This window comes from Gallinula chloropus, assembly GCF_964237585.1.
Source record: "Gallinula chloropus genome assembly, chromosome: 1".
NCBI lineage: Eukaryota > Metazoa > Chordata > Aves > Gruiformes > Rallidae > Gallinula > Gallinula chloropus.
This window is the reverse complement of record NC_140085.1, coordinates 56,699,888-56,726,207: the sequence shown is the minus strand read 5'-3', so window position 1 is coordinate 56,726,207 and position 26,320 is coordinate 56,699,888. Positions and strand designations below refer to the sequence as shown.

At 38.9% G+C, this 26,320-nt stretch overlaps 1 protein-coding gene across 1 annotated transcript in view; it reads right to left on the bottom strand.

Moving 5' to 3' along the window:
* Positions 1-25,891, bottom strand: part of ATP2B1 (ATPase plasma membrane Ca2+ transporting 1) — a gene marked incomplete at its 5' end in the record, with an annotated part of 35,888 nt that extends 9,997 nt beyond the window's left edge. Inside the window, 17 exons of the mRNA XM_084262947.1 lie at positions 1,060-1,271; positions 1,403-1,616; positions 1,818-2,009; positions 3,997-4,103; positions 4,503-4,590; positions 4,681-4,860; positions 6,719-6,956; positions 9,688-9,929; positions 12,329-12,571; positions 13,470-13,684; positions 15,280-15,441; positions 16,136-16,174; positions 18,808-18,951; positions 19,298-19,423; positions 19,504-19,758; positions 20,611-20,808; positions 25,687-25,891. Of these exons, the coding sequence (XP_084119073.1) occupies positions 1,060-1,271; positions 1,403-1,616; positions 1,818-2,009; positions 3,997-4,103; positions 4,503-4,590; positions 4,681-4,860; positions 6,719-6,956; positions 9,688-9,929; positions 12,329-12,571; positions 13,470-13,684; positions 15,280-15,441; positions 16,136-16,174; positions 18,808-18,951; positions 19,298-19,423; positions 19,504-19,758; positions 20,611-20,808; positions 25,687-25,891 (3,060 nt within the window). The remainder of the gene's footprint in view (positions 1-1,059; positions 1,272-1,402; positions 1,617-1,817; positions 2,010-3,996; positions 4,104-4,502; positions 4,591-4,680; positions 4,861-6,718; positions 6,957-9,687; positions 9,930-12,328; positions 12,572-13,469; positions 13,685-15,279; positions 15,442-16,135; positions 16,175-18,807; positions 18,952-19,297; positions 19,424-19,503; positions 19,759-20,610; positions 20,809-25,686) is intronic.
* Between the last annotated feature and the right edge of the window lie 429 nt (positions 25,892-26,320).

Sequence of the window (26,320 nt, the reverse complement as noted above, 5' to 3'; positions counted from 1 at the left end):
AGTTGTGGTAAGGAATAATTTCTACATATTTGGCTTAGTTGTACAACAGTCAGTCTCTGCAACCCTAAAAATAAAGAGCCGCTTCTAAAGAAGTGTTATCTAGAAAAAACATAAACCTGGAGAATAAGTGAACTAGCTTCATGTGAAACAGAGCTGCATGCGTTTGCATGGCTTAAGCTGCTACAAATTTCGTCAGCTTCATGGAAACCCAAGTCTAAGGAGAAGCTGAGTGCACAGATTATATCTTAGGTCTGAAATAACTTAGGTCAAAATTAAAGTTCTGAAAAAAGTTATATATCAATTTGTCGGTTATTTCTTCTGATGAATTAGAAGGCCATTTCAAAGAAGAAAACAATTTACTCTAAACTATTTCCTTTAGATTCAATTTTGACTTGTTTCTCAACACCAGTGTGTTAGCCCAGTTTCAAATTTCATTTAGTTTGTTAGCATATACACTGAGTTTACTAACTTTTACAAACCTGCCTAGATGCATCAACAGAAGGTCCCTAGACATCAGTGTTTTTCACCTAGAACAGCAGCATCTATACAGGTAACTGTGACGTATATGCCAATACAGATAACTAATCCCTGCATCAGGAAGATAAAAAAATGATACTTAAGATTTTGCAAGCTATTCACATCCTAATCTCATTAGATACATGAAGTTTTAACTTCTTAATATAGTTTAAATGGGCTCTACTTCAGATGCACAGGTGCATAACATGGGGAAGAGTTCTAACTGGGGGCAGGGTGGAGGACACAGACACACAACACACAACTTCTCCACATTTTGTCAAAAGACTAGAACACTAAGATCAAATTGAAGGATTAGAAAATTCAAAACATAAATCAATTATCTCTATATTCCAATTTCACAGTGGTTTTACCCAAAAACCCTGTTAACCAGCCCTTCCAAGTAATTCATAGCATGTTTGACACTGAAAGTTTTTCACACTGCAGAAATGAAATGCCTGGCGCTAGTTGATAGGCATTTCCAAGGTAATGCAAGATGAGTCTACCAAGTGCATTTTTGCCCCCAACCTTCAAGAATTTACTTACCTGCACAACAAATGTCCCCAGAACAATAGAACAGAAGATAGCGTTGTTAAAGATTCCTTCAAAAACGTTTCGTTCACCATGAATTTTCCGGGCATTAATTTCATTAAAAAGCTGCATCATCACAAATGTATTGAACACAATAGTGTAATGCTCTGAAGGAGGAGCGTGCAGAGGTGCATTTCTTCCACTATCGATATCGAAAATTTTCTCACCTGTGTACAGAAAGCACAGGTCAGCAGCTTAATTGGCGTCTTTACACAAAGCTCAACCAAAAAAAACAGCTTTAAGATTGCATCTCTGTACAACTTTCAGAATAACTCTGCAGCACCTAAAGTATTCTTACCAGCAAACAGAAGCGTGAAGACCACGACAAGCTGGTAGAATGCATGACCCAAAATGTTCTTCATCATTGTACGAGAAATCAAAGGTTTGTTTCTACCATAAGGCTTCCGCAAGAGGAGAGCTTCAGTGGGTGGTTCTGTTGCCAGGGCAAGAGAAGCTAACGTGTCCATTATGAGATTTACCCACAGCATCTGCACAGCTTTAAGTGGAGAATCCTATAAAGACAGATACATAAACCCTCCAATAGAAATGAACAAACTGCATGTGTTAAAGACATTAATTGTACAAAATGGGCATGTTCTGAAGAGCATTAGGTTCTTTGCACTAGTTTTTAACTGAAAGTTTGAATTCAAGAGTTAAGCAATCATGACATTTTCAACCTTTATTAGCTGAAACAATCCACCACCAGTACGTACTTGTGTTATGCACGCTCCTGTAAAAGCAACAATTACTGCTACTACATTGACAGTAAGCTGGAACTGAAGAAATTTGGAGATGCTGTCATACACGTTTCGTCCCCACATAACTGCTTTAACAATACTTGTGAAGTTGTCGTCTGTAAGGATAATATCAGAAGCTTCTTTAGCTACATCTGTTCCAGCAATACCCTGGTAGAAAAAGAAAAACACTATGAAATATAACAGGATTCACTGAAATATGTGATAGAAGATGCTATTTTATCCTGGATCAGCATTCACTTTGATGCACCATGCCTGTTTCACAGGACTGTTTTCACATAAGCACCCAAAGCTCCACTGGATCACATTCTGCTTTTGCGTTCTACCCAAGCCTGGGAAAATTGTAAATCGACAGTTAAAGGTAACATTGTCTTTAAAAGACAGACCTTAATACAAATCTCCAACTTGGCAGTAAGGACACTGCCCAAGGTCTCCCAAAGAAACGTTACTGAACCCTGATCGAGCTGAAGGCCACCAGGTGGTGCAGCACTACTGCTCAGCCTGCGTCCTAAAGCCTTGGCTCTGCGGATTCCAGGGCAGGGCAATGTGGCAACATCTGTGTTCCTAACACAGTGGAATGATGCACGTTACTAAATCCTCTGGCATCAAACTGTAGAACATGCCATGTCACGGCATGCAACACTGCAGGGCAATACGACATTTCTTAAGCTGTAAGCACTTGTCTCCTACAGTACCCAAACAGGCTACGTTTTGTGTCACACCTACTCCAAGGATACGTGTCTTGCTTTCAGCATTTTAAAAGTGCTAACACAATAGCAAATATATGATCCCTATTTTTGACACATTATTTTGCACAGCTCTGTGTACTCTGTGTAAAAGGTGTCTTTAAATATCAAATAGGAGACGCAAATTTTAAGGGCTATTTAGATAAATGATTAGAGAAATTACGGTTTCTTACACAGATTAACATACATACAGAAACGGCAGGAAACATTTAAGGTTTGGAAGATAAAAATAAATCTGCCCCTGACAGTGCCAACTACAGCAGCTACACTGTAGCAGAAAACATACTCATTAAGGCAAGACTGTTACAGTCCAGAGAACATTTCATGTGTAGCTGTCAAATTTGTAAGTTATGCTTTTGAAATATGCTCCTTGAGAATGACACAAAACCTCTTCCTCTTCCTATTTTTTTCTTTCAAGATTAGTATCTCAGTCAGTGCATCTGCACGTGGTATAGGAGGAGTGTGGTCATTTACCCCCACATCTAGCTTTGAATGCTAGCTTTAAAATGAGTTTTTAAAGGCTAAAGGGACCTACTAGCATCAAACTGCACCCTTTTCCACTTAAGGTTGAGGAATAATCTTGAAGTAAGAGGAGGCTTCAGGAATCTATTTTACAGTGTCTCAAAAGACACAGAAGAAAGCTGAAGCCCATATACTTAAGGCATAAGTCTATTTAGTATTAGCACTTAAAGCCAAGACTTGCTTTGGCTACTCTTGGAAAGGTCAACTGAGAATTCAAATTGAGAAAGCCAGGTCTCAGTTGAAGGAACCATCCAGACAGATGAAGATCCTAGATTGTCACAAAACAGTTACTTCAGTTGTACTAGAGATGCCTCTTAGTATAGCCTCTAAAGCCAGTTTAAATATCAACTGGCAGTCTCTCTCATTATAGTCTCCATGGTCCTATGCAATATTTCATGTAAAACAGATAAATAAACAAGTTCATTCCATACTGCATAGAAACCCTACTCAAAGTCAACATAGCATGCTATTTACCACCTAAAGTAATTTTGCCTTATGTTGAGCAGATCTCATTTCAGGAATCTTCAGTTTCAGTAATTCTGTTTCTACATGTTCCAACAAAGCTTTGTGTAAAAAGGTTTTGATTTGAAAGTGACTGGGGATCTGTGTTTAAGTTTTATTCAGTGGAAAACATCACAAGGACATTTTCCATCAAAAGAAACCCCCACAGTTAAGTTCAAACACTGAGGAAGGAGGAAAAAGTAATTTGCTTTTTTAAGTGGGAGATGTTTACTCTATTAACTTAGTTGTATATTAGGCTCAGGAAACAAAGGAAGATTAAAACACCTTGCTTAAGTGATTTGAAGAACATTTGTCAGAATAGGTCTCCAAAATACTGAAGATTAAAAAAAAAAAAAAGGAAGTCATACCATAGCAAATCCAACATCTGCCTTCTTAAGAGCTGGACCATCATTGGTACCATCACCAGTTACTGCTACAACTTGCCTCTGTTCAAAGACAGTGCTGTCAATTATGCCTAAAATAAAATGATATCTCAGTGTTACAGTTCAAAATTGACAGCACAGCACAAATTAAACCTGAAAGAGAAACCTCGGTTTTGTCTTCCTGAGAGTCATAATGAAATTAAAAAATACCCCACAAAACCAAAACCAGACATGCACATGCATACATATATGTAGGTATTTTAAAAAATCTATTGAGATATATGTGTGTGTATACACATATATGTATATGTATGTGAAATCACAACAGGTAGTTCTAGATGGCTCCATTTCTCTAGCAGAAAAATAGATGGCAACTGAAGACACTCTCATAGGCATTTCCCAGTGCTCAGTCCTCAATATTTTATTTTTTTTTTAGAAGCAGAAAAAAAAAATTCTAGAATTACTTAGAAGCTCAGAAAGCATGTACTTACCTTTTACTAGGGTGTGTTTGTCAGTGGGAGAAGATCTTGCGAGAACACGAAGCTTTGGCCAAATTTTATCTATTCGCTCTTGCTCTATCTGCAGAGAGAGCATTGGTTGTATTTTACAGGGAGGAGACTTAGAATTATTCTTATTTGCTGATCTACTTGAAACTGTCAGTACACTTACCTCTCCTTTTTCATTGCGTATTCTCCTGTTAAAGTCTTTGCCCTCCAAACACAGGAAGTCTTCACCAGGATTCAGAATACCACATTTCAATGCGATAGCACGAGCAGTGTTAATGTTATCACCAGTGACCATGCGTACAGTTATGCCAGCACGTTGACACTTTTTTATTGCATCTGGTACCTAAACAAACAAAAAAAACCAACCCAAAGGTTCAGAGACTGTACATTAGCTGAATATATTTAGACATGTAAGTGAAAGGAATGGTTTCTTTTGGCTAAATCCAGAATAACTATATTTTAAAAATCAAGACTGTTGTTATAGAGTATTTAAAAATGGGAGGAAAAAAGGAGGAGGGAGGAAAAAAGGAGGAGGGAGGAAAAAAGGAGGAGGGAGGAAAAAAGGAGGAGGGAGGAAAAAAGGAGGAGGGAGGAAAAAAGGAGGAGGGAGGAAAAAAGGAGGAGGGAGGAAAAAAGGAGGAGGGAGGAAAAAAGGAGGAGGGAGGAAAAAAGGAGGAGGGAGGAAAAAAGGAGGAGGGAGGAAAAAAGGAGGAGGGAGGAAAAAAGGAGGAGGGAGGAAAAAAGGAGGAGGGAGGAAAAAAGGAGGAGGGAGGAAAAAAGGAGGAGGGAGGAAAAAAGGAGGAGGGAGGAAAAAAGGAGGAGGGAGGAAAAAAGGAGGAGGGAGGAAAAAAGGAGGAGGGAGGAAAAAAGGAGGAGGGAGGAAAAAAGGAGGAGGGAGGAAAAAAGGAGGAGGGAGGAAAAAAGGAGGAGGGAGGAAAAAAGGAGGAGGGAGGAAAAAAGGAGGAGGGAGGAAAAAAGGAGGAGGGAGGAAAAAAGGAGGAGGGAGGAAAAAAGGAGGAGGGAGGAAAAAAGGAGGAGGGAGGAAAAAAGGAGGAGGGAGGAAAAAAGGAGGAGGGAGGAAAAAAGGAGGAGGGAGGAAAAAAGGAGGAGGGAGGAAAAAAGGAGGAGGGAGGAAAAAAGGAGGAGGGAGGAAAAAAGGAGGAGGGAGGAAAAAAGGAGGAGGGAGGAAAAAAGGAGGAGGGAGGAAAAAAGGAGGAGGGAGGAAAAAAGGAGGAGGGAGGAAAAAAGGAGGAGGGAGGAAAAAAGGAGGAGGGAGGAAAAAAGGAGGAGGGAGGAAAAAAGGAGGAGGGAGGAAAAAAGGAGGAGGGAGGAAAAAAGGAGGAGGGAGGAAAAAAGGAGGAGGGAGGAAAAAAGGAGGAGGGAGGAAAAAAGGAGGAGGGAGGAAAAAAGGAAAAAGATGATGACATCAAGTAGCTTACCACAGTTCTTTCCCTGAAAAAAAAAATCATACAAATTGCACTTCTGGCAAAGGGACATTGTTGTTATGTCCTGTTGTGACCCCTTTCCCCCTGGACCTCTTCCCCTATTTTTCAAATGCTGTCGTATTCAAAAATACCACGAAAGTCCTCATGACATTAGGCTCTAGTATATATTCAAAGGTACCAAGGGCGAACTGGGTTTTTATTCATGATTATCTGAAATAAACTCCAGCTCAGACAGCACTACTTCATCCATAACTTTCAATGTGAAGTGATGATTGTTCAGATCAGACTCGAGTTCTAACACGTGCCATAAAAGCTTTCACTATTAAAAATCATCTCCCTCAGACCTCAACCACAATCCTTTACCTTAGTTCTTAGGTGAAAAACCCTCTTCACCATTATTCCCCCATGAGAAGCTGGCAACAAGCTCAATGACTAACGTTATCCTAAACAATACTCCTAATATTTCAAGTGGTTAAAAAATTACAACTTGTTTCATCTACTGAGACCCGGCACAGTAAGCGCCTTAAGTCATTAGTTTGTACAGAGCTTCAGTAACACAGCATAAGTGACATTAAGAAGTTTTAATCTGCTTTTATAGCTCCATTAAATTCCTCCCCAAGAAATAAATTTTAATTTATCAACTATGCTTAGGGCATACAATAGCAATTAAGCTTCTTGTACTCTCTGCTTGACAAACAACATGATGAATCAAGATCCGTTGTAACAGACTCACTGCAGTTCAGTCAGTGACCCTACCTCAGGCCTCACAGGATCTTCAATCCCAACAACAGCAATGCATGTCAGACCAGTAACGATATCATTTTCATTGTCCCATTCCGGCTCAGGTTCCCCTGCTGGGAAGTCTCGGAATGCCAGGCAGATGGTTCTGAGCCCTTCAGAAGCCATTGGCTCAATTACGGTTTTCACAATATCGTCGCGGTCCCTAGGTCTAAATACCTTTGGTTCTCCATTAGCACTCAGTATTTTGAAGCACCTGAAAAGGAGTTTAAAAGAGTTAATAAATTTTAACCAGAAGTTGAGCTCATTCAATGGCATATTAGACAACTCTGGGAAGTTTCTATCAACTTTGTTTTCACTTAAGACTCACACACACTGAAAAACAAGTAGCAGCGTTTCTAAGGTAACCTTCTTCATATGCACCTAGTATCTTCCCAATTGCAAAACATACTAGCTGTAGGAAGTTAACTGAGCCATTCATCCTAAAATGAAAACAATGCCTGATGAATTAAGGACACAAGACACTGGTTACCTCCCAGAAGTATCCATTTCTCCATTGTTTGCAAACACTGATGTCTGCGCTGGTTGAGTCAGTCAATCCAGTTTCGAGTTCAACAAAATAATCCCACCTTGTTAAGAGTCATAAATGTCTCAGAAGCACTGTAACACTTCCAGAACATCCACGTGGTGCTTAAATATCTCTAAGCACTAAACTTGCAGCACTAAAAGGAAACTCTGGTACTGCTATCCTTAAGGCTTGCATGCCTTTTTCCCACCCCCACCCCAGTCTATGTGCAGAAAATTCAGAGAGCATCTGGCACAGAGTTCTTAATGTAAAGTACTGAAATAAAAAACAAATACTTAAATCTGATTTGAGTGTTTGTATAAGAGACTGGATTCAACACTGTAATCTAGCATTCCAACACAGCTCTTTCAGTTATGTTTCTTCATGCCAAAGATGCCACTGCTTTCATAAGACAGCATACATATTTTAGCAATATTGATGCCATGAATTTGACACTACCAAATATTCTGAACAATAAATTTAGTCTTGTTCATCTGCATCCCTAGTAAAATTTTATCATAAAGCAATGCCAGAAGCATTTGTTTTATAAATACATACATGTGCATGTGAATATATGACTTATTTTAAAATAATATTGAGTTGAGAACTTGCAGATCTGCTAAGACAACTACTGCTGTTACATTTAAGTGTTTAGTCCAAGGGTTTAAGGAATTCCCATGTAAAAAGGTTTCCACCTCAGCCAGGAAATGAAAATGGAGTACTCCCTTAAAGGTTCACAGTATCCATCATAAGTGAAATGTGGTGTGGATCTGAATTTGATTATCTGTTCAAATGTCAGCAGCCACTAAGGATGTTTTGTGTAATGTGCAATCACAGGGCTTGCGATAAATTCAAAGCATTCCACGTTGACTAAATGGAAGCCAATAAGCTTTCTGTAAAGGACACTCAACTTTGAACATTTGACTTGATGGTAAGGAAAGCTGAATAGAACTGCTCTGCTTGGAAAAGCTTGCTACATTTCTTCCACACTTATTAGTGACTCATTTGTGTCATAAATATTCATGTTTAAGCTTTCAGTGGTCAATAGTCAAGCGTGTTATAAAATAGAATGAGCAGCACAACTGACAAACCAGGTTACAAGCTCAGTGATTCATTTCTGGCAGTGCCCACTGGTAGTGGGTAAGGAAAGTGGTTTATGATGCCAAGACCTCTTCCTAGTCAGCGCAGCCTCAGAAATAGTTTTGGTATTACAACTATTCCATTAGTATGCAAACCAGTCCAGGTTTTCTTGTTCTTTGCCAAATGCCCTTATTTATTATCACAGTTGCGAAGCCAAGTGGACCACACTTGGTCTGGGCTGAAGGAGTTCTAGCAATATCTACAGTTCAATTGCTCAAGAAGATAAGGTACAAAATACTTCTGAAGGGAGAACTAATGCAAATATAGGCATACTTATTCACTTAGGAGATTTGGCTTAAAATCCAGCTATGAAAAAAATAATCACATCTAAATCCAGTTCTCTATCAAAAGGAACAAGACTCCGTTAAAGATTGACCTTTTGCTGCCACCACTGAGGAGAAAGACAATTTCATCATTTTTCTTTAGTCTTTCACAGATAATGATTTGGTGGACTAGTAGCCAGCAAAAAGGTAAAATGAACTAGTGAACATCATCTGTGTGCTACTCAGACTAGAAGTAGCCTGAGGTTAGAACCAAAACCAGACTGGCTACAACTGCTATACCTAGAGAACATGTTGCATGCATGCTTTTCCTTCCTCACCTAGTTAGGAGTTACCACAGCCTTCTTCACACTTAAAGGTTTGTCCCAGCAGCTAGTGACTAATCTCTCACTAATAGTCTAATCTCCTTCTAATACATCCTCTATAGACGGGCAGATGGATAAGGAAGCAATTTGGTTTGTCATGTTAAAACCACTCAAGTTTCTCCATCCACCCAGTTCAACCTCCTGTTGAAATGATCAACTTGGACAATCTTTTGAAGCCTATAGTAATACTTTTTTCAAAGGCACAAGTCCTTCCTGGAATTTAGATATATCTGCTGTTGGGACTTCACTGGGTGATGGGTAAGTATTTTGACTGACCACACCTATATTTACAATGGTTTATCTACAGAATAGATAGATTCATAGATGGTTTCCTGTATCAGCAGAGTTCACAAGTTCAATTTAATCATAACCAGCTCTTTTTTGTGAAGGGGGCTGGGGTGTGAGAATTAAAGTAGTTTAAATACTAATTGTCCACCTTACTGTAGAAATTCAAAACAATTGAGCAGACAAGCTGGGAAGTCAACTGCAACCACAAGGACTGCTGCACTTCTTTGTGAATATGGCGACAAATATTTTGCAGACAATGGCCCTATGTTGTTTAGCACTTCAGTGTCCTCACCTATCACAACATTTAGCCAAATTTAAGGGCTGAATTACAAGAGTAGTTGTTCTTACTTTTTAAGAACTATCTCAGAGGCACCTTTACTGAATATCCGGAAACTGCCATCAGAGTTTTTTAACACAGTACTCATAGATTTTCTAACAGAGTTGAAGGTGTACACTTTGTACAAATCCTCTTCTGGTATCTCATTTCTTACATCCTGATAATCACGTTTTAAATCCAAGAGCAATCCCAGCAAGGCACATTCAGTTTTATTTCCAACATGACGTGGTAGGCCACCTTCTTTTTCAGGAGGCTGCAAGAAGAACAAGAACATTTGCTGAATAGAAGGTTAACTTATGAACCACTCGAGAACAGCATTTAGAAAACAGGGAAGCTAAGGCCAAGCTTAGCTCTGGGATGGGGAAGTTTCACTTCTGCAATGATAACTGTGTAAATTCCTGTGAGTAATGAGCCAAAGCAGTACTGCTACCTTTTGCAAGCAACTTGTGTACCTGTTTAGGATCTTTCAGTCCCTTTCTCAGACTCAAAAATCACTCATTAAGTTTGTATGAAATCCCAATATGACCTTTCTAAAAGATGTTTTTAGCAATGGAAAATGCCTATCTGATCAATTGAGTCTAGTCCCATAAAATTATTTTGCAATTTAAAAGGACAGATGAATTTACTTAAACTTACTTAAGCAAGCTAAATGGCATTATTTCTGCTATATTAAAATACCCTCTCCTGTAATAACTCTTCCTCAATGACTTAGGCGACGATCCCATCACCTGTTAGCCTTCTACTGAACAAACTAAGTCTTTAAGCTTCTTAAGTCCCACTACAAGTTCCGTTTTCCAGGCCATGGCCTATTTAACTGGAAAGAGTTCAGGAACAAATTTCCAACCCTTTAATACCAGAACAAGTTTCTTTATCCCAACAATGTAAAATACAAAAGTACTAGTACTGTGAGTAAAGAAGTTTTTCTCTCAAGATATTTCTGAGCTTATGTATCCATAACATTGCTGTTACTTTGCAGCATAAAAAAAGGCAGAAGCACTTACTCAGCCTGGCATGCCTCAAGCAGCTAGAGCTGAACAACATTAATCTTAAGTCAGTGATCCATTTCATCATTCAGAGGTGCAACATCTTGGATTTGGCTGTACTAAATGCTCCCACTTTTAAAATGTTCACTTTAATATGAAGTTTAAGATGCCCAGTTCTGGCATCCTCAGTACAAGAGGCAGAGACCTGCAGGAGCAAGTCCAGCCATGGGCCATAAAGATGATAAAGGGGCTGCAGCACCTGACACAAGGAAAGGCTGAGACATTTGGGACTGTTCAGCCTAGGGAAGAGAAAGCTCTGGGGGAGAAACTTACTGGTATGTATTAAATGCCTGAATGAGGCAGGGGGGTGGAACAGTGCTGCGGACTGCCAAGCCAGACTTTAGTGGTGCCCAGTGAGAGGACAACAGGGAGTGAGTACAAACTGGAACTCTCAAAATTCCATTTGAACATAAGGTAACATCTTTTTACTCTAAGGGTAGTCAAATACTTGACTGGGTTGCCCAGAGCTCACAGTTTCCATCCTTCAGGATTTTTAAAACCTGACTGGACATAGTCCTGAGCAATGTCCTCTGTCTGGCCCTGCTTTGGGCCAGGGGTCAGACCAGAGGATCTCAAGAGGTCCCTTTCAGCCCCCTGACTCAGTAAAGCAGACAAACTCTGCATTGGATGTAACTTGATTAAAATTGTTGTACTAATAATGGATCTGGTCAGTTTACATGGAGCTACTTTTTTGTCTTACTATAAAAAGAACTTTAGAAAATAGACTGAAACTCCTCAAATACTGTAATTCATTAATAGTATTTCAGAATTTAGAGAAATTGCTGCTGGTGATCTTGATGTGCCATCTCAAGTGCTGCTATAGAGGAAATTCTTGCAGAGCCAATTTATTGGCTGAAAAGTAGCTTTTGGACTCAGATTTAACTGTTATTCTTGTATAAAGCATTCATAGTGGAAGCTTCTACTAAACTGTGAAGTGCTACTTTATTTGGTTTTTAAGGCTAAATTTTAATTATTATAGTTACTGCCTTAAAGAATAAATTTTACAACACATTAGAATAACTACAACAAGGAAGATATGTTTAGAGTTGCAGAAAATTATACACAAGTGCTAAATAGTCCAGTATTTCAAATGTGCAACAGCTTGCTATTCCTTTTATTTAAAAATGTCTTGGAAGTCTCAAACAAGGTATGAGCAAAGATGTTACAATTTTAAAGCCTACAAACTCATACAACAGTACCTGGAGTAGAAATCCATCAAAATCCTCATCTGTACTTTTCTCATTATATTCTAGCTAATGATATGCTACTCTTACATGGTTACTTTGAAGTAGCACTCCAATCGAGCCAAGATGCTCTTCAACTAACGTAAACAGCCCCGTTTATTAAAACTAATTTAGACACGGTGGGAGTTTAAAGGCAGTTATCTTCCTCAGATGGTATCTTTGAAACACAATTTCTAACTGAATAGGCTATTTCTGAAGGGTAGTCTCAAATGAACAGTTGAGCCATTTACAGCAGGTACAAAGTACCTTACACGGCACCTTGCCACACACTTACAGTTAAATGCCTACCATGTGGCCACCAGACAATTTGTATCTGTTGAGGAAGCTGTTCAGTTACCTTGATTAGAATGAAGAAATACACTTACCAGTATTTTGGAAGTATAAGCACAATTAACAGAAATTCCTGTCACAAGGTAAGCCATGGTTTTCTCTGGAATAGCTTCTGGTTCTGGAATTTTTTTATAATGTTTTTCATTGATGTAGGCTTGGACCACCGTCATTCTGTTCATGGTCAATGTTCCCGTTTTATCTGAGCAAATAGCTGTTGCATTGCCCATTGTTTCACATGCATCCAGATGTCTCACCAAGTTGTTATCTTTCATCATTTTCTAAGGAAATAAAAGCAGTCACCAGTTATCCATGGCCATTACCTCATGTTTGACATTCTCGTTTTATGGTATCCAGTGTTACACAGCAGTTTTAGAAGACAATCTTTTACGGTATCTGACATCTTACAGAGGATGAATTTGTAGTTGCCATATTCTGTAAGTATTCCCTTAAGTCTGTTATGCCACAGCAAACTTTATTTATGAACCTTGTTCAAAGTGCAGTCTTAATCTCCTCTATCTGCATGTCACACATTCAAATACAGACTGGGAGCCTAATGTTTCAGCTGAGGCAGTGAGGACTACACAAGTTTCATAGGTCAAATATCGCTTTAAATTCTTAATTTAATGGACTTTGATAGCATTTTAACCTCAATGAGGCAGAATAACTTCAAATGATATAATATGAAGGCCACTACTAATTAGTGCTCGAAGAACACAGTCTAAACAGCCATTGCCTTTACAATTACATTTTCAGATCAATAACCAGTCTCAACATGCAAAAGCAGTAAGAAAATTAAGATAACGGAGAACATGAGTTAAACATCCTGTTAAATAAAAAGCTACACGTCCTCCAATATTTAGTCATCAAGGATAATGAGTATGGAAACTTTTGTAATGGTCGCTTAACACATCAGTTAAGTAGACATTCAGGTTTACAGGAGAGTTTACTATTCACTGGTGATAACAGGCTGTCACTGCTCATGTTCGTGTGCATTCAGAGATGCAGAAAAATACTGCAGAGGATTTCTTACACAGTTCAGGGAAACAAGAAAAGCTTTTCCCCAGCCTATTACATATATGTGATGCAGCATACATCAACTAAGACTTTACAGTTGAGATATGCTGCATCACATACACCCACAGACCTTTAAAATCTGTTCCAGATCTACCCACTTACCTTAACAGAGTAAGCCAGAGATATAGTGACTGCGAGTGGAAGACCTTCTGGTACTGCCACCACCAAGACTGTAACTCCAATAATGAAGAATTTCACAAAATACTGAATATAAATTGGTGTACATTCAGCAAGCCACGGTCTCTTCTGAATCCAGAAGGTATCAATTACAAAATATAACACAAGGATAATGACTGTGATGGCAGACATCAACAAACCTTGTTGAAAAGAGAATAAACAGTTTTCAGAAATTGTCTCAAATTGATCAAGTGCAAATATTTCTGCCTTTATAGAAGTTAGATTATAGCTAAAATTTTAAGTGGACAAAAATTGAGGTCAATCTCAAAGGCGTTCCAGCTTCCAATGCAAGTATTTCCTCATGCATTTCACCTGAAAATTTAAAAAAGATTCTTTTTCTTCCAACTTAATTGAAAAGTATAGATCTAGTTATGAATAGGAGACACCAACATGTAAAGCCAACTGACTAAGCAGAATGAAGAGTGAAATACTTCAGTAGGCCTTCAATGATTATACTGCTGGGCTTATTCAGGAGAGAAAGTTGCTGTAGTGATAGTCTGTACCCTGCTTCCTGCTGAAGGTGGGATTAAATATGACAGCTAAACACAGTGTTCAATGAACTGGGAGTAACTGGGAAGACAAACCAGAACTGCCGTTAGCAAGCTGAGTGGCACACTTAAGACACCACATGAAAGCAGTGAAGGAAAATAGATTTGGCTGGAATAAAGGAACAGAAGTCACTGAAGTGTCAGCTCTTTCTCTAAAGATGCTTCAGTGCATGCAGCAGCCCAAAGCAGCGGGACAGAAAAGCGTATGTGTGAAGCAGATAAGCATTAAGGGCGCGTGAGGCACTACAATAGGTCAAAAGGTGCATAAAGGAAAACAAGAGCTCTTACTTACGAAAGATGTGAAGAAGAAATTGTTTGATAAGAACAGTATATTACACTAAACATACCATGGCAGCTTTATTCAACATTTGCTAGTACAAGTTTCTCTGAAAAATTAACATTTTTATACATAACTGTGGAGTGCTAAAGCTAAAAGTTTGTTTTGTCCTCGTACCATAACTGCCTGACAAGATGGACACTGAAGTCAGCACTTTTTGAGCTGCAGGCTGGGCTACAAGACTTCTAGAAGTTCCTTCTAACCTAAATCTTTCAACAATTCTCCAAGGAGCAAAATAAGTCTTGAAATACTTGAAATTAAACCTGTACACACCAGATAATATAGCCTAAAATTCACACTGTTGTTTTAGTCTACTTTCATGAAGCAGCAGTTTGCCAAATATTTTGGCAAGACAGCTGAATATTAACTGATAGAAGAGTAACAGAAGTTAAAGGATAGCAGAAAGTCAATAAAAATGTTACATATCAATTAAGTGTAAATTCCCATGCCCCTGAAAGTACAAGATAACCTCATGAACCATACCCCATTTTCCAGACTTCAATCAATTTATAGTTCTCTAGGTATGCTGCTAAATGCCCTACCTTATCTAAAAAACATCTTTCATAACACTTGTCTGATGTTATGAAGTTGGAATTTTCTCTCCCAGAAGTTGACTCTCTAAAGCCTCAATCTTTAAACCAAGGAAAGATAAAAGCCTTTGAACACGACACAGTCTGAGAAGCCATCAGCACAATCAGGCATGATGGCATATTTGCCGGTACTGGAATTTTGCACTTAAGAAGCTAGCCTTGAACAGTTTGATTATTTTTCCCCCCCTCACATACTATGCATATTCCAACTTTATTCACACATATGACATCGAGGCAAGGAGGGTACCGGTACATCATACCTGCTTTGCCTATCTGAACGGCAAGCTTTGTAAGTTTGCCTTGAAGAACCGACTTTTCTTTCTTTGGCAGATTTGATCTCTTCTTGTCTTTCTCATCTCCATCCCCACCATCCTCACTCTTCAGTGGTTGCATTTCCATGGCTGCACCATCCTGAGCTTTAGCTAAAAGAAAGATCAAATAAGATTTAGGCCACTGGGGAGTCCCCAGAATCAAACGATACTTTAAAAGCCAGGCTCCACTAAACACCAGTGCTATATATTACGTTGTATCCAGTGATTTCATATACTACACATCAATGTTTAAACAAGTGTACTGAGTGTAGGTACCCAGGTGCTGGCAGCAGGGGAGCTGCAGCCTGTGGGTACGACCATGGTGAGAAAGGCTGTCCCCCTTAAGCCCACAGTGGAGCAGATACCCATACTGCAAACCACAGAGGACCCCAAGCTGTAGTCTGTGAAGGGCCTGTGCTGGAGCAAACTCCTGGCAAGAGCTGTGGTCTGTGGGAGACCCATGCTTATGCAATCTATTCTTGAAGATCTGTACCCTGCAGGAAGGAGCCACACTGGAGAAGTTCATGAAGGACTGCCTTGCTTTTCATCTTATTTTCTGCCCCATCCTGCTGCGGAGGGGGAGTGGGTGGGCATCTGGCAGTCTGCCAAGGTTAACTCACTTCAAGAGGATTGTTTGAAAAATCATTGTTAAAGTTTCCTTTTGCGGTACCTAGCTATGCTGAGACTACAAAGTTCACTTTGGATTTCAGTGTTCAATATGCACATTCATAAGAAAGTGTGTATTCATTACATATGCTGTCAGGAAATAGGAACTTGCAAGAAAGGATCAAAGGACTTGATTTACCTTTGTTACGGTTTTCAACAGCTCCATCTTGCTTTTTACCTGTCAGAGAGTAGAACAAGTTGTGTTTTAAATTGGCAGCACAGAGTTCACTGCAGTTTGTGTTTATGTAGAATGTATACATTACCATATGCTGAAACAAGCAACTGCATTTTTTAAAAGTACAGAGCAAACTGGAGACAGAGGGCTGACATAACCGAGGGCTTCAAAAATGTTAAGTCAACTCACAGAAGCAGGTCATGTCAGTTTTTTGACTTTTCCTACAAAAGACTGCTGAAGTGCTATGCTGCCATAGTTAAACCTGTGTAAATTACTGATACAGGCTTTTACAACTTGTGAGGAAAACTTTAAACTTTTTTTCTAGGAAAGAAATTTGTGACATTGAAGTGATTCTGATGGCCTCAGTCTTACTCCCTGTTCTTCCAAAAATTGGTAACTGGACCTGTCTACTACTGTAAATGAACTATAGGATCTCACTTCCAGAATCAGTGCTTTTGTCCAACACTGCAGAAGCCACTGCAGTATAAAATATTTATAAATCAACACAAAAGCTTAATGAAGGTACAGCGCTGGATTACTGGATCTATGCTAACCCTATTTACGCAAGCATGAACATAATCTGTTGGCAACATACCAATATTGTACCACTAAAGGAATAGTTCAAATTCATAACATCACTCCTACCTCTGCTCAGAAATGGAATTCAACAAGAGATCATAAGGAAATAAATTAATGAGCAAAATGTTAAAGGTAACTAGAAGAACACAACATCATGTGTAGCTTATGGTGGCAGGGGAAGGAGAAAGGGACACTACCTTTTCTTTTTATTTGGGTTTTCAGGTAAAAAAATTTAACCACTATCTTAGCAAGTGACAAACTTTTCTACTAAGTAAAAAACACAAGGGTTATAGCACCTATTTGCAATAATTGAGGAACATTCAATAAGACCCAGAATTTTTCACTATCACTGGTAATTCATTAAGTCTTCGGCCTTAAGTTGCATTGACTGAAATGTATGAGAGTACTCAGAAGAAAATAAAGTTATCAAGCAGTCTGTCTGGCATGACATTTAATACCTCCACTATATTGTTACTGTAGACATAGTCTGATTTCTAGATGTAAGATCTCCCCCTGAGCATCCTCAGAACAGCTGAAGAGAAGGGGGAGGAGTTAGAAATCACCTTCTCCAGAATATGTCCCTTCAGACTTTTGAGGAACTATCACTGTCCCCTAATTTAGTATTTGTTCTTTCCTGGTTTCCCCTCTGCTTCTTGCAAGAGCAAAGTTCTACACTTGATTTACTTGTAACGCCTTGTACATACGTTTGCTTTCACTCTGAACCAAGCCATACCCAGTCAGCTCTAAAAATAGCCGTTTTAATCTCCTTAACGTTCACAGAGAAGCTAATTTAGTTTAACCCAAGTTTTAGCAAGGAGAATCTTATCAGGCACCTGACTTAAGGGAAAGAGGAAGCTGTCTATGTTGAGAGACTGAAAAGAAAACCTCAAGTGTTCAGGCCCTAGAACACACCAAAACACCACTGGTCAAAAAGACTTGCTTATAGAATAATGAACACGGGCAGAATATTAATAAAAGCTATGATCTTCTCCATGTCTCCGGTAGCATTTGCTATTCTGTTGCTTGCTTCCTTCTTCCTCTGTAAGAGAAAAAGCAAAGGGTGGAATCTGGTTCCACACTAACCACTGGAAATGCTGGAGGTCAACTTTTACTCTTCACTTCCAGCTTGAGCTTGAAATCAGTTTTGAACTTTCGATTCTTATCAAAACAATTCCTGTAACTTACTTCTGAAGGAACTTACTGCTTAATGTTTCAAGAAGGGTCAGAATTGTAAACTATTTGTGGATGAGGACAAGACAAAAAGCATGGTTCAATCCTAACACATTTGTGCTCTTTAATTTGAAGGCCACTGAGATTCCTAAGCATATTTCTGTATGGCTTTCTATGTATGGGTTTCTGTTACTGATTCATATTCCACTGATGAGAAAATACATTTTTTTCTGCCAAGAATCCTCAGGCTCAGCCCTATCCAGTAGACCTCACAACAGTTTCTAGAAAAAGTTTTGCTGTGGTGAAGCTCAGTCCTGAACATCTTTGTGAGTTAATATCAAGATATTACTGGCTAACATTTCTATGCTTTGATTCTCAGGATAAAGGCTATGATTTAGATACGTGACCTTCTAATTCCAGCTATTGAACAAGTCTTTTAGAATAAGAAAGTTAGCCCACTTCACTTGGCTCCAAAATGCTCGGGGTTACAAGCCAACCACACCTCCAAAACTATTTACAGAAAAATGCTGCTAGGGATTTCCTTTGTGTGTATCTCTGAACATTCAAAGTTTCAGCTCTGGATGAAAGAGACTGGCAGAAGCAGCTGTCTGCTCATCTTAAGCATACATAAAAGACCAATTTTGATAAAGATATACATGAACTCAGCAGTATCAGTGACTGGATGCACGTGACAAGAGTTATTACTAGTGGTGTACCCTCAGGTCATGGGACCTCAGGGGTTTGGGTTTTTTTCTCCTGTGAAACCTACTGAAAGCATGAGGTTTAAAAAAAAAATTCAGGCTTCAGAATAGTAGGATGTATTTTTAACTGGCAACATTCCGGAGTTCACCCTTCCCTCCCCAGGGACTTAATATTATTATGCCTACTTTTCTTGTCTTTCTTCTCTTTTTCCTTCTCCTTCTCCTCTTCATCTCCTCCAGCCCCAAGTAAGGTAAAGATGATTCCAGTCTGAGAGTTCACACCAACAGCAGTAACTACCATTCTTCCAGAGCCTTCCATCACATGTGTACCTGAAAGATTGAACCAGGGGTTCCATTGAGACTTGAGTGGTTATATGACAGAGTACAAAGGAAATGAGTTCTCAAACTTCATGTTGATAAAACTGTAAGATATGTACATATAACACTATGCTCCCCTAAAGCTTTAATTGCCAAAACTATATATATAATAAAGCCATAAGCAACTACACCACTCACTTTGAGGAATTTTCATACTAGTTGCACTGGTTTTGCATACACGTTTATGAGTCAGCCTATATATAGTCCAGTTTGCCAAATTTTAACCCCCAAAATTTAATTAACCATTTTACCCCCAGAAACAAACCATTTTCTTCAAGAATTGTCAGATGTTACACACCTGAGAGCAGCATAGGATCTCTGTCCAGAGACTTCTTAACATGATCAGATTCTCCAGTCAGTGAGCTTTCATCGATTTTGAGGTCATTTCCTTGAATGAGTACACCATCAGCCGGCAAAAGATCACCTACGAGAGATCACTGGGTATGTTGACTGCAGTTCCTTTTTTAAAAATAAAAGAAAGTTCAACTTTAAAAATATGTTTACCATATTTCACTTGAGCAATATCTCCAACAATTATGTCAGCTACTGGTATTTGGATGACTTGGCCACCTCTGATGACTGTGAATTTCTGTTCTTGTTCAATACGGCTCTGCAATCCCCGAAATTGTTTCTCTTTACTCCAGTCATTGAAAGCTGTTACTAATACCACACAAACTACAGATAGGAGGATTGCTGCTCCTTCAATCCAACCTGCTTCAGATTCCTCCTCTTCTTCACCAACATTTACTGATCCACATACTGTAGAAAACAGGTTTTAGATTTAAGAGAGTTTACGCAGATAGTTATTTCAACAACAGAAATAGTTTTGCCAAACAGAAGCAGCTACCAATAGTTGCTTAACATTTTCTGTGCTAGCCTTCTTTGCAATTTTACCTCTATTTTCAGTACGGGCGACACACAAAGATGCTAGAGCAGCTCTCAAGGAAGTTAAACCACCAATTTACATTTTTGCTTATCTGAACATAAGAGAAGCTGATCTAGAATGTTACCTGTCTGTATCTCATTAAATGCTGGCACAAGAATGCCAGACTAGACAATTAGTTCGCCACCTTATGCTTTCTCAACATTTCCGTCTTCACCTTTATTCTAACAAGGCAGACATTGTTGCAAAAAATTCAGTTCAAAAGGCCAGGTTCCTTCATCTCCTATCTAGAAATATACAGATTCATTTCTTAAATTAGAAAGTTACCAGTGTCATATTGCAAATCAAGGAAAATGTAAGACTTGCTGACTCCTCAAAGAAAGCACATGACTGCAAATTATAAATTGCTTAAATATTTGAAGCAAAGCTAAAGAAAACCCCACTTGCACAGAAACATGACTGTACCTAAGACAATTCCTTGTTTCTGCTGCTTGCTTTACCTTTGGCATTATTTTGGTCAGAACAACACCAGATCACGACCAGGGAAATCACACGTTGCTCTTTTAAGGCAAGCTAGAGTCTTAGTAGTGTTCTCTCAATAAGGAACAAGCACCTCCTTTTCCACTGACTTACTGTCTCCTATCAGATTCACAGTATAGGCATGTTGGGACCAGGAAAGTCAGTAGTATAACACAGGTAGATACCTACTTTTAAAATAGTTTACTTACGTGATTCATTTCCTCCTGGAGGCTGGTAAAAAGAAAGGCCCAAGGATACTACGGCTGCAATTTCTAATATAATTAGTGTAACGTCCTGTAGTGCTTCCCATACTAACTGAAGAAATGTTTTTGGCTTTTTAGGAGGTATAAAGTTCTTCCCAAAAACTGCTTCTCTCCTTTCTATATCTGCTGGATTTCCACTTAGACCTATTTAATAATAAAACAAAGTTAGTGACATTTATGTGCATTTCACCCTCACATCAGAAGTGACTGAGGTTTCCCATTCATGAAGTCCTACTCCATATCTCAGTAACAATACTGAAAAACCCATCTCAAACATAATGACTTAAGTATTATCCTTAAATCCAAGTCACTACAGAAAACCAGTGATACTTTCTATTGGAAATTATAAAATAAACTGATGGTCTACCTACTTGCACTTAATATGACATAGCAACAGAGTAATAGACATACCTTTTTACAAAGTTAACAAGTTTGCAAGACAAGATCGTTAGTAGAGTTACTACTATAGAGGCTGAGTAGGCAGCATGCGGCTTTAGCAAGACCACAGCCTGTGAAGACAGATGTGGTTCTCACTGTAGGGATTCTGTATGCAGAAATAACATCCTAGGGTCCTACAATTAATGTGCCGTTTATATTAATTATATTACATATATAATTGTAAAGTATTATAAACATTGTATTTGTGTTTTATTTAATTATGCTACATAGTACTACAAAACACCCATTAAGCTCTCCAGGTATTACGTGGAAATGGGCAGCCACCTAATGATGCTGCTTCCACCCAGACAGAAGTCGTTTGCTCTTCTGAGCCTTCACTTTCTATCTCTTCTCACATAGAGAAAGCCGTATGTGGCACTGTGTACAGTCTGTCACCTCAGTTTGGTACCTATCCTCTTTTATATGTGGCATATTTCTTTCAGAGTCCTCTTCTCTGTCTTAACTCATGTAACATTCTTAAGAGACATTAGCAGGGAAAGAGTGAGGGGCCTTCACTGAAAGGCACTGCATGCTTCAAAAATTAGTAAAGTCCTTAAAAACGAAAGATTAAAGTATATTCAGAGCATGGTCATGCACTCAAAAAGTCTTCCATAAGTATACCATCTTGGTCCTTCAACAGCTTCCAGCTGCCTAACTTGCCATTCAGAATTTAAACCAGTAGAATATTCTTGAAAGCAAAATGGCCAAACCAAGCCAGGTTCACAGCAAAGGTCTGGATACTTCAAGCATATACACACACACACACACACACACACACACACACCCCCCAAGGTTATGATCAGTATCTACTTCAAGACAATTTTCATAGCAGCAGGTTTTTACAGCAGTTAGCCAAACTGCTTCGTGAAAAAGGCATTGCAGACACCCTAGGTAATCAATAAGAACAGCAGCCCTGCAACTGTCTTTCATACTAAGTGGGATATTTAACACCTCTAACAGACATTCCCTAGAACCATCACATATTTTAATACTCTTTTCAAAGACAACAATTGCAACACTCAGTTTTAAATGCTAATTGCTATGCCATTGCTTAAATGAAAAGCAAAATATTATGTGCACTTTTCTAGAATGAAATTAAACTTGCTTTTAGTGCACATAATAAATTAGTTTTATTGTAGCACTCATAGATTCACCTTGAATTCATGGCATTGGAAGTTTAATACAAAGGAGAAATTTTACCAGTTAATCATAACACTTTTTGAAGTTCAAGCTTCGAGTTGTCTTACTTTCACTCTCAGAGAGCACTGCAACACCATTTTGAAACTCAAGCTACACAACAGGATCTAGAGAAACTCAGAACAGCTTGGCCATTCCAAAAGGTTGGACCATATTGCTAGTTTGCATCAGATCCTGTTTCTCTCATCCTTTTAGCATGGCAGCTTGGAAGATTATTTACATAACATCAGCAAAAGCATCACTTTCCTCCTTCCTTCACAGGGTACCAGGATTCAAAATGACATAGATGTCCAGAACAGTCTTTGAAGAATGAAAAGCATTTTCCAACAAGGCTATATAGTCAAGCTACTATCAGAACCACTTAGTGAGGATTAGTAAATAAGCCTAGCAAAGACAAAAAGCATTTGTATTTTTAGTATTTGCCATAATACGTCATGCACCATTACTGAACTTGCTACATTATTACACAGCTGGCCATTTCATAGTTCACAGTCTACAGTTCTGAGGTTGAAACTGCTGCCACTATATTGTTCATTATGTATCTAAGTAGGGAAATTTGTGTTATTTAGGGCTGCATTTGAAAAATACTAGGCATGGGACTAGTTAAAGCTTCATGTAGAAATTTTATTAGAAATCTAGAAGTAGAAGTTACTAGGCAAAATTGTGTAGACCTATGGAAATATCGATGGTGGTCCAACTCTCAGGAATATAGGAAGGACTTTTTCTATTACAGGTATGTCACGCATTCATTTTTTCATAAGTGTATATGCTAAATATTAAGCAGTACATTGTGCTTAATGTCTTCTATCTTTCTTTTTTAATACTGGTAAAGGACAAGTTCCCATTTCTCATTTCAAATCAGACAGGTCTAATCCACATTTTGTCTGAAAACTGACATTGTCTTACATTGCCAACAACTTTGCCAACAGCAAATAAGAAATTATACAAGCTGAACTCATCCACTCTGTAGCGTTTTGGAGCTACCTGTACATCTCCTGTGAAGCCACTGGTAATTACACGTCAGCTTTTCAAATCATAAAGCAAGCTCCTGAATAGGAAGCTTCATAGGGCCTCGCAGGTGCACACACAAGATTTTAAGAGAGCTAGAACTCACATAATGCATGGCAGTTTTCTGCACATTATCTTCTCCAGAATTTCTCCAATAGAAATGTCTCCGTTTCTGTACTCATGACTTGAGTTTGACAAAAAGAGCCCTAGCTCTACTTTTACAAGAGCTCTTCAGTACTACCTCTGAGAAATTTTTCACAGCTGACCTGACAAGAGAGGCTGGTTCTCTAAAGGTTCACGTAGTGATTCAGAGCTGAAAGGACACTTTTGTTGAGGACACTGCTCTAACTCATCTTTTACTTAACCTTTTCTGAGCTAATTATCACGTTTGACTGTTGAGGCCTTGCTGTTTTTATGAGCTGCTCTCTCACTTTGAAGGAAAAAAATAAGAAGAAAAGACGGCACCCTTTCATCAAGTTCGTGGTTGTGTTTACCGGATTGCAGGACGCTACATCTAAATGTCAAATCACTTTGAAAAGGAAAGGCCTTGATCACACAGTCCTCAGCAAGGCAGAACTGATCTGCAGGAAAGGGCATCTATCCCTTTCTAGTTTTAGTACGCCGACTCTTATCAATCCCACGTGTGAACCTGCTTGTTACATTACGGGGCGCAAAGCGGATCCTGCAGTATAGCAGGTATTAGTGCTTAGCACGTTCAGCCATCTGCAGTCCTGCATCCATCTAGCCTGCAGTAACAATGGGCCTTAAACCTTGCTGATTACTATAAAACACAACTCAACATTGAGCTCAGTTCCTTACTGTAGGAAACTCCAGCCCTTTCCACCAAGAAAGGAAACAGCCTTTCTATGCAACAGGTTAATGAGAGATGCTGCTACACTGCTTGTACGTGGCAGTGCTTCACATGCACGCACACAGCTTTACCACTCCGTTGATGCTGAGGAAGGGTAGCTTGCACTCATGTTTTACCATTTTATTCTTCCGCCTAAAACTTGTCTGTTCCTACTCACTGGCAGGTGAGGCATGAGAGAAAGAGGTGGCTACTTTCAGTTTGGTAAGAGGAACCCAGTTTGTGTACTGAAATTATTTCAGGAGTCCAGCTTCAACAGCAGATCAAGCCAAAGCATGCTAAATGCAGCTGTACCCAGAGATAACTTAGGGCATTAGTAGGCTGGTCTTGATCTGAGGAGACAAACCTTTCTATAGCACTTCTGAAGAACAGAAAGCAACACCTCTCAGGCATTAAGACAGCAGGTACTTTAGTGCCACCAACATAACACATTGGTTAAAACCTATGTGAGTGCTTGAATGCCAAGACACCGCAGCTTGCCAAAATCCTCTGTTTTGGCCTTCTCTACTACTATCAACAGCAGGATTTCTCTCTGAGTTAATGTTAAATAAAAACACATAAAAACATTTGTACAGGATACTACAGTTTAGACAGCTAAGTGATACAACTTACGTCTTTTACAAATTAAAAGTTTATAGTTTTTTATTTATGTTGTAAGAGAGCAGTAAAGGAGGACCTGCTCTTAAGGGAAACGTCTGGAAAGATCTCAAGAAAGAGATTTGATACATGTTCACTTTCTTCTTTACATTTGTACAGTCTATCTTGGACTAACAACTCTAAAGAGCTGAAGCACCAGGTAGCCACACTTCACAGAATGCCATCAAGTCCAGTATGGCACAGACTTCTTTCAAGAGGCTTATTTCTAGAGAATAAGTTTGTGAGATTGCTTTGCAAACCTTCCCAATAGTGACAGTATGTCTTAGTGCCTAACGCTGTATTTATAAGCTATCTTGTATAGATCAAATAAAATCTGCAGAAATACTGTAGATTTTAAAACTAGATCCCCCTATTAAGAATTCAGTGTAGTACAAATAGAAAACAGATGTCCCCAGTTTTAAAAATTGTTGCATTAGGGAACACAAGATCTAGTTAGCAACACAGAAGCATTAACAAGCACTGTATTAGACTATTAAAACCACGTGTTCTATGACAGCATGATCCGAATAGTGAACTACTGGTCATATGAGCTGTTCACAAAACTTACACTTGCACACTAAATTAAACATTGCTACATTGCATTGCTATTCCATATGCGGATGCCTACACCAATGAACTTTATTCCAAAGCGCAACCTCACCACTACTCCAATGTCTCACACACAGTTACACCAGTTGAAATGAAGTTGCTCACTTATTACCATTCAAAACCTCTGTCTTGGAGCCGTAAGAAGTTATATTTTATTATTGTAACTAAATTGATTTTATAAACTTCACTATATGAAAAAATAAGTAGCTTGACTAAGGTTTCTCCTAAATGGAGTTTCCTCAAAAACTGTGTTAAAATTGACTTACCTTCATTTGGTGAAGTTTTCAATTTTGTACAGATGCCATGTACGTCTCCATAGCATTCCTGTATTTTATGCAGTGCATCTGTAGCTCGAAGTTCCATAAGAGAACGGAGCTCTGCAAGAGTAACTCCAAAATCTCCATGATTAGCTTCTTTTACGGCATTTTTTACGCCACTATATGCAACCGAGTTGTTTGCCATATCACCCATGATGCTTGCAGTCTTTAGTGTAGACAGTTTCCAGTAAGGAACAAGATTTCAACTTAAAATATTTCCAAGAGGAAAATAAATCCTTTGGGTATGAAGACAGTCAGGAGAGCAGACACATCACCCAAGTAAGAGACCCCGCCTGCAGAGAGATCTTTGAGGTTGTCCCATGGCGCGTTCTGTTCCCCAAGCCAAATGGCATGTACAGTCTAGGGAAAGAACAAATATACATTTGGTTACATAACAGCTATACTGAAATACATTGTAAGCCACTCTTAGTACTAAGGTTACAGAACAAATTTCAGATTAAAGACAATTCAGAATTCCTATATTATTTTCAGTTAGCATTCCGCAGGCAAGGGTGATGAGGCAAAAAATGGATGTTCCCCATCCCAAACCAACATTGCATTAATATACTTTCCGACATTAACT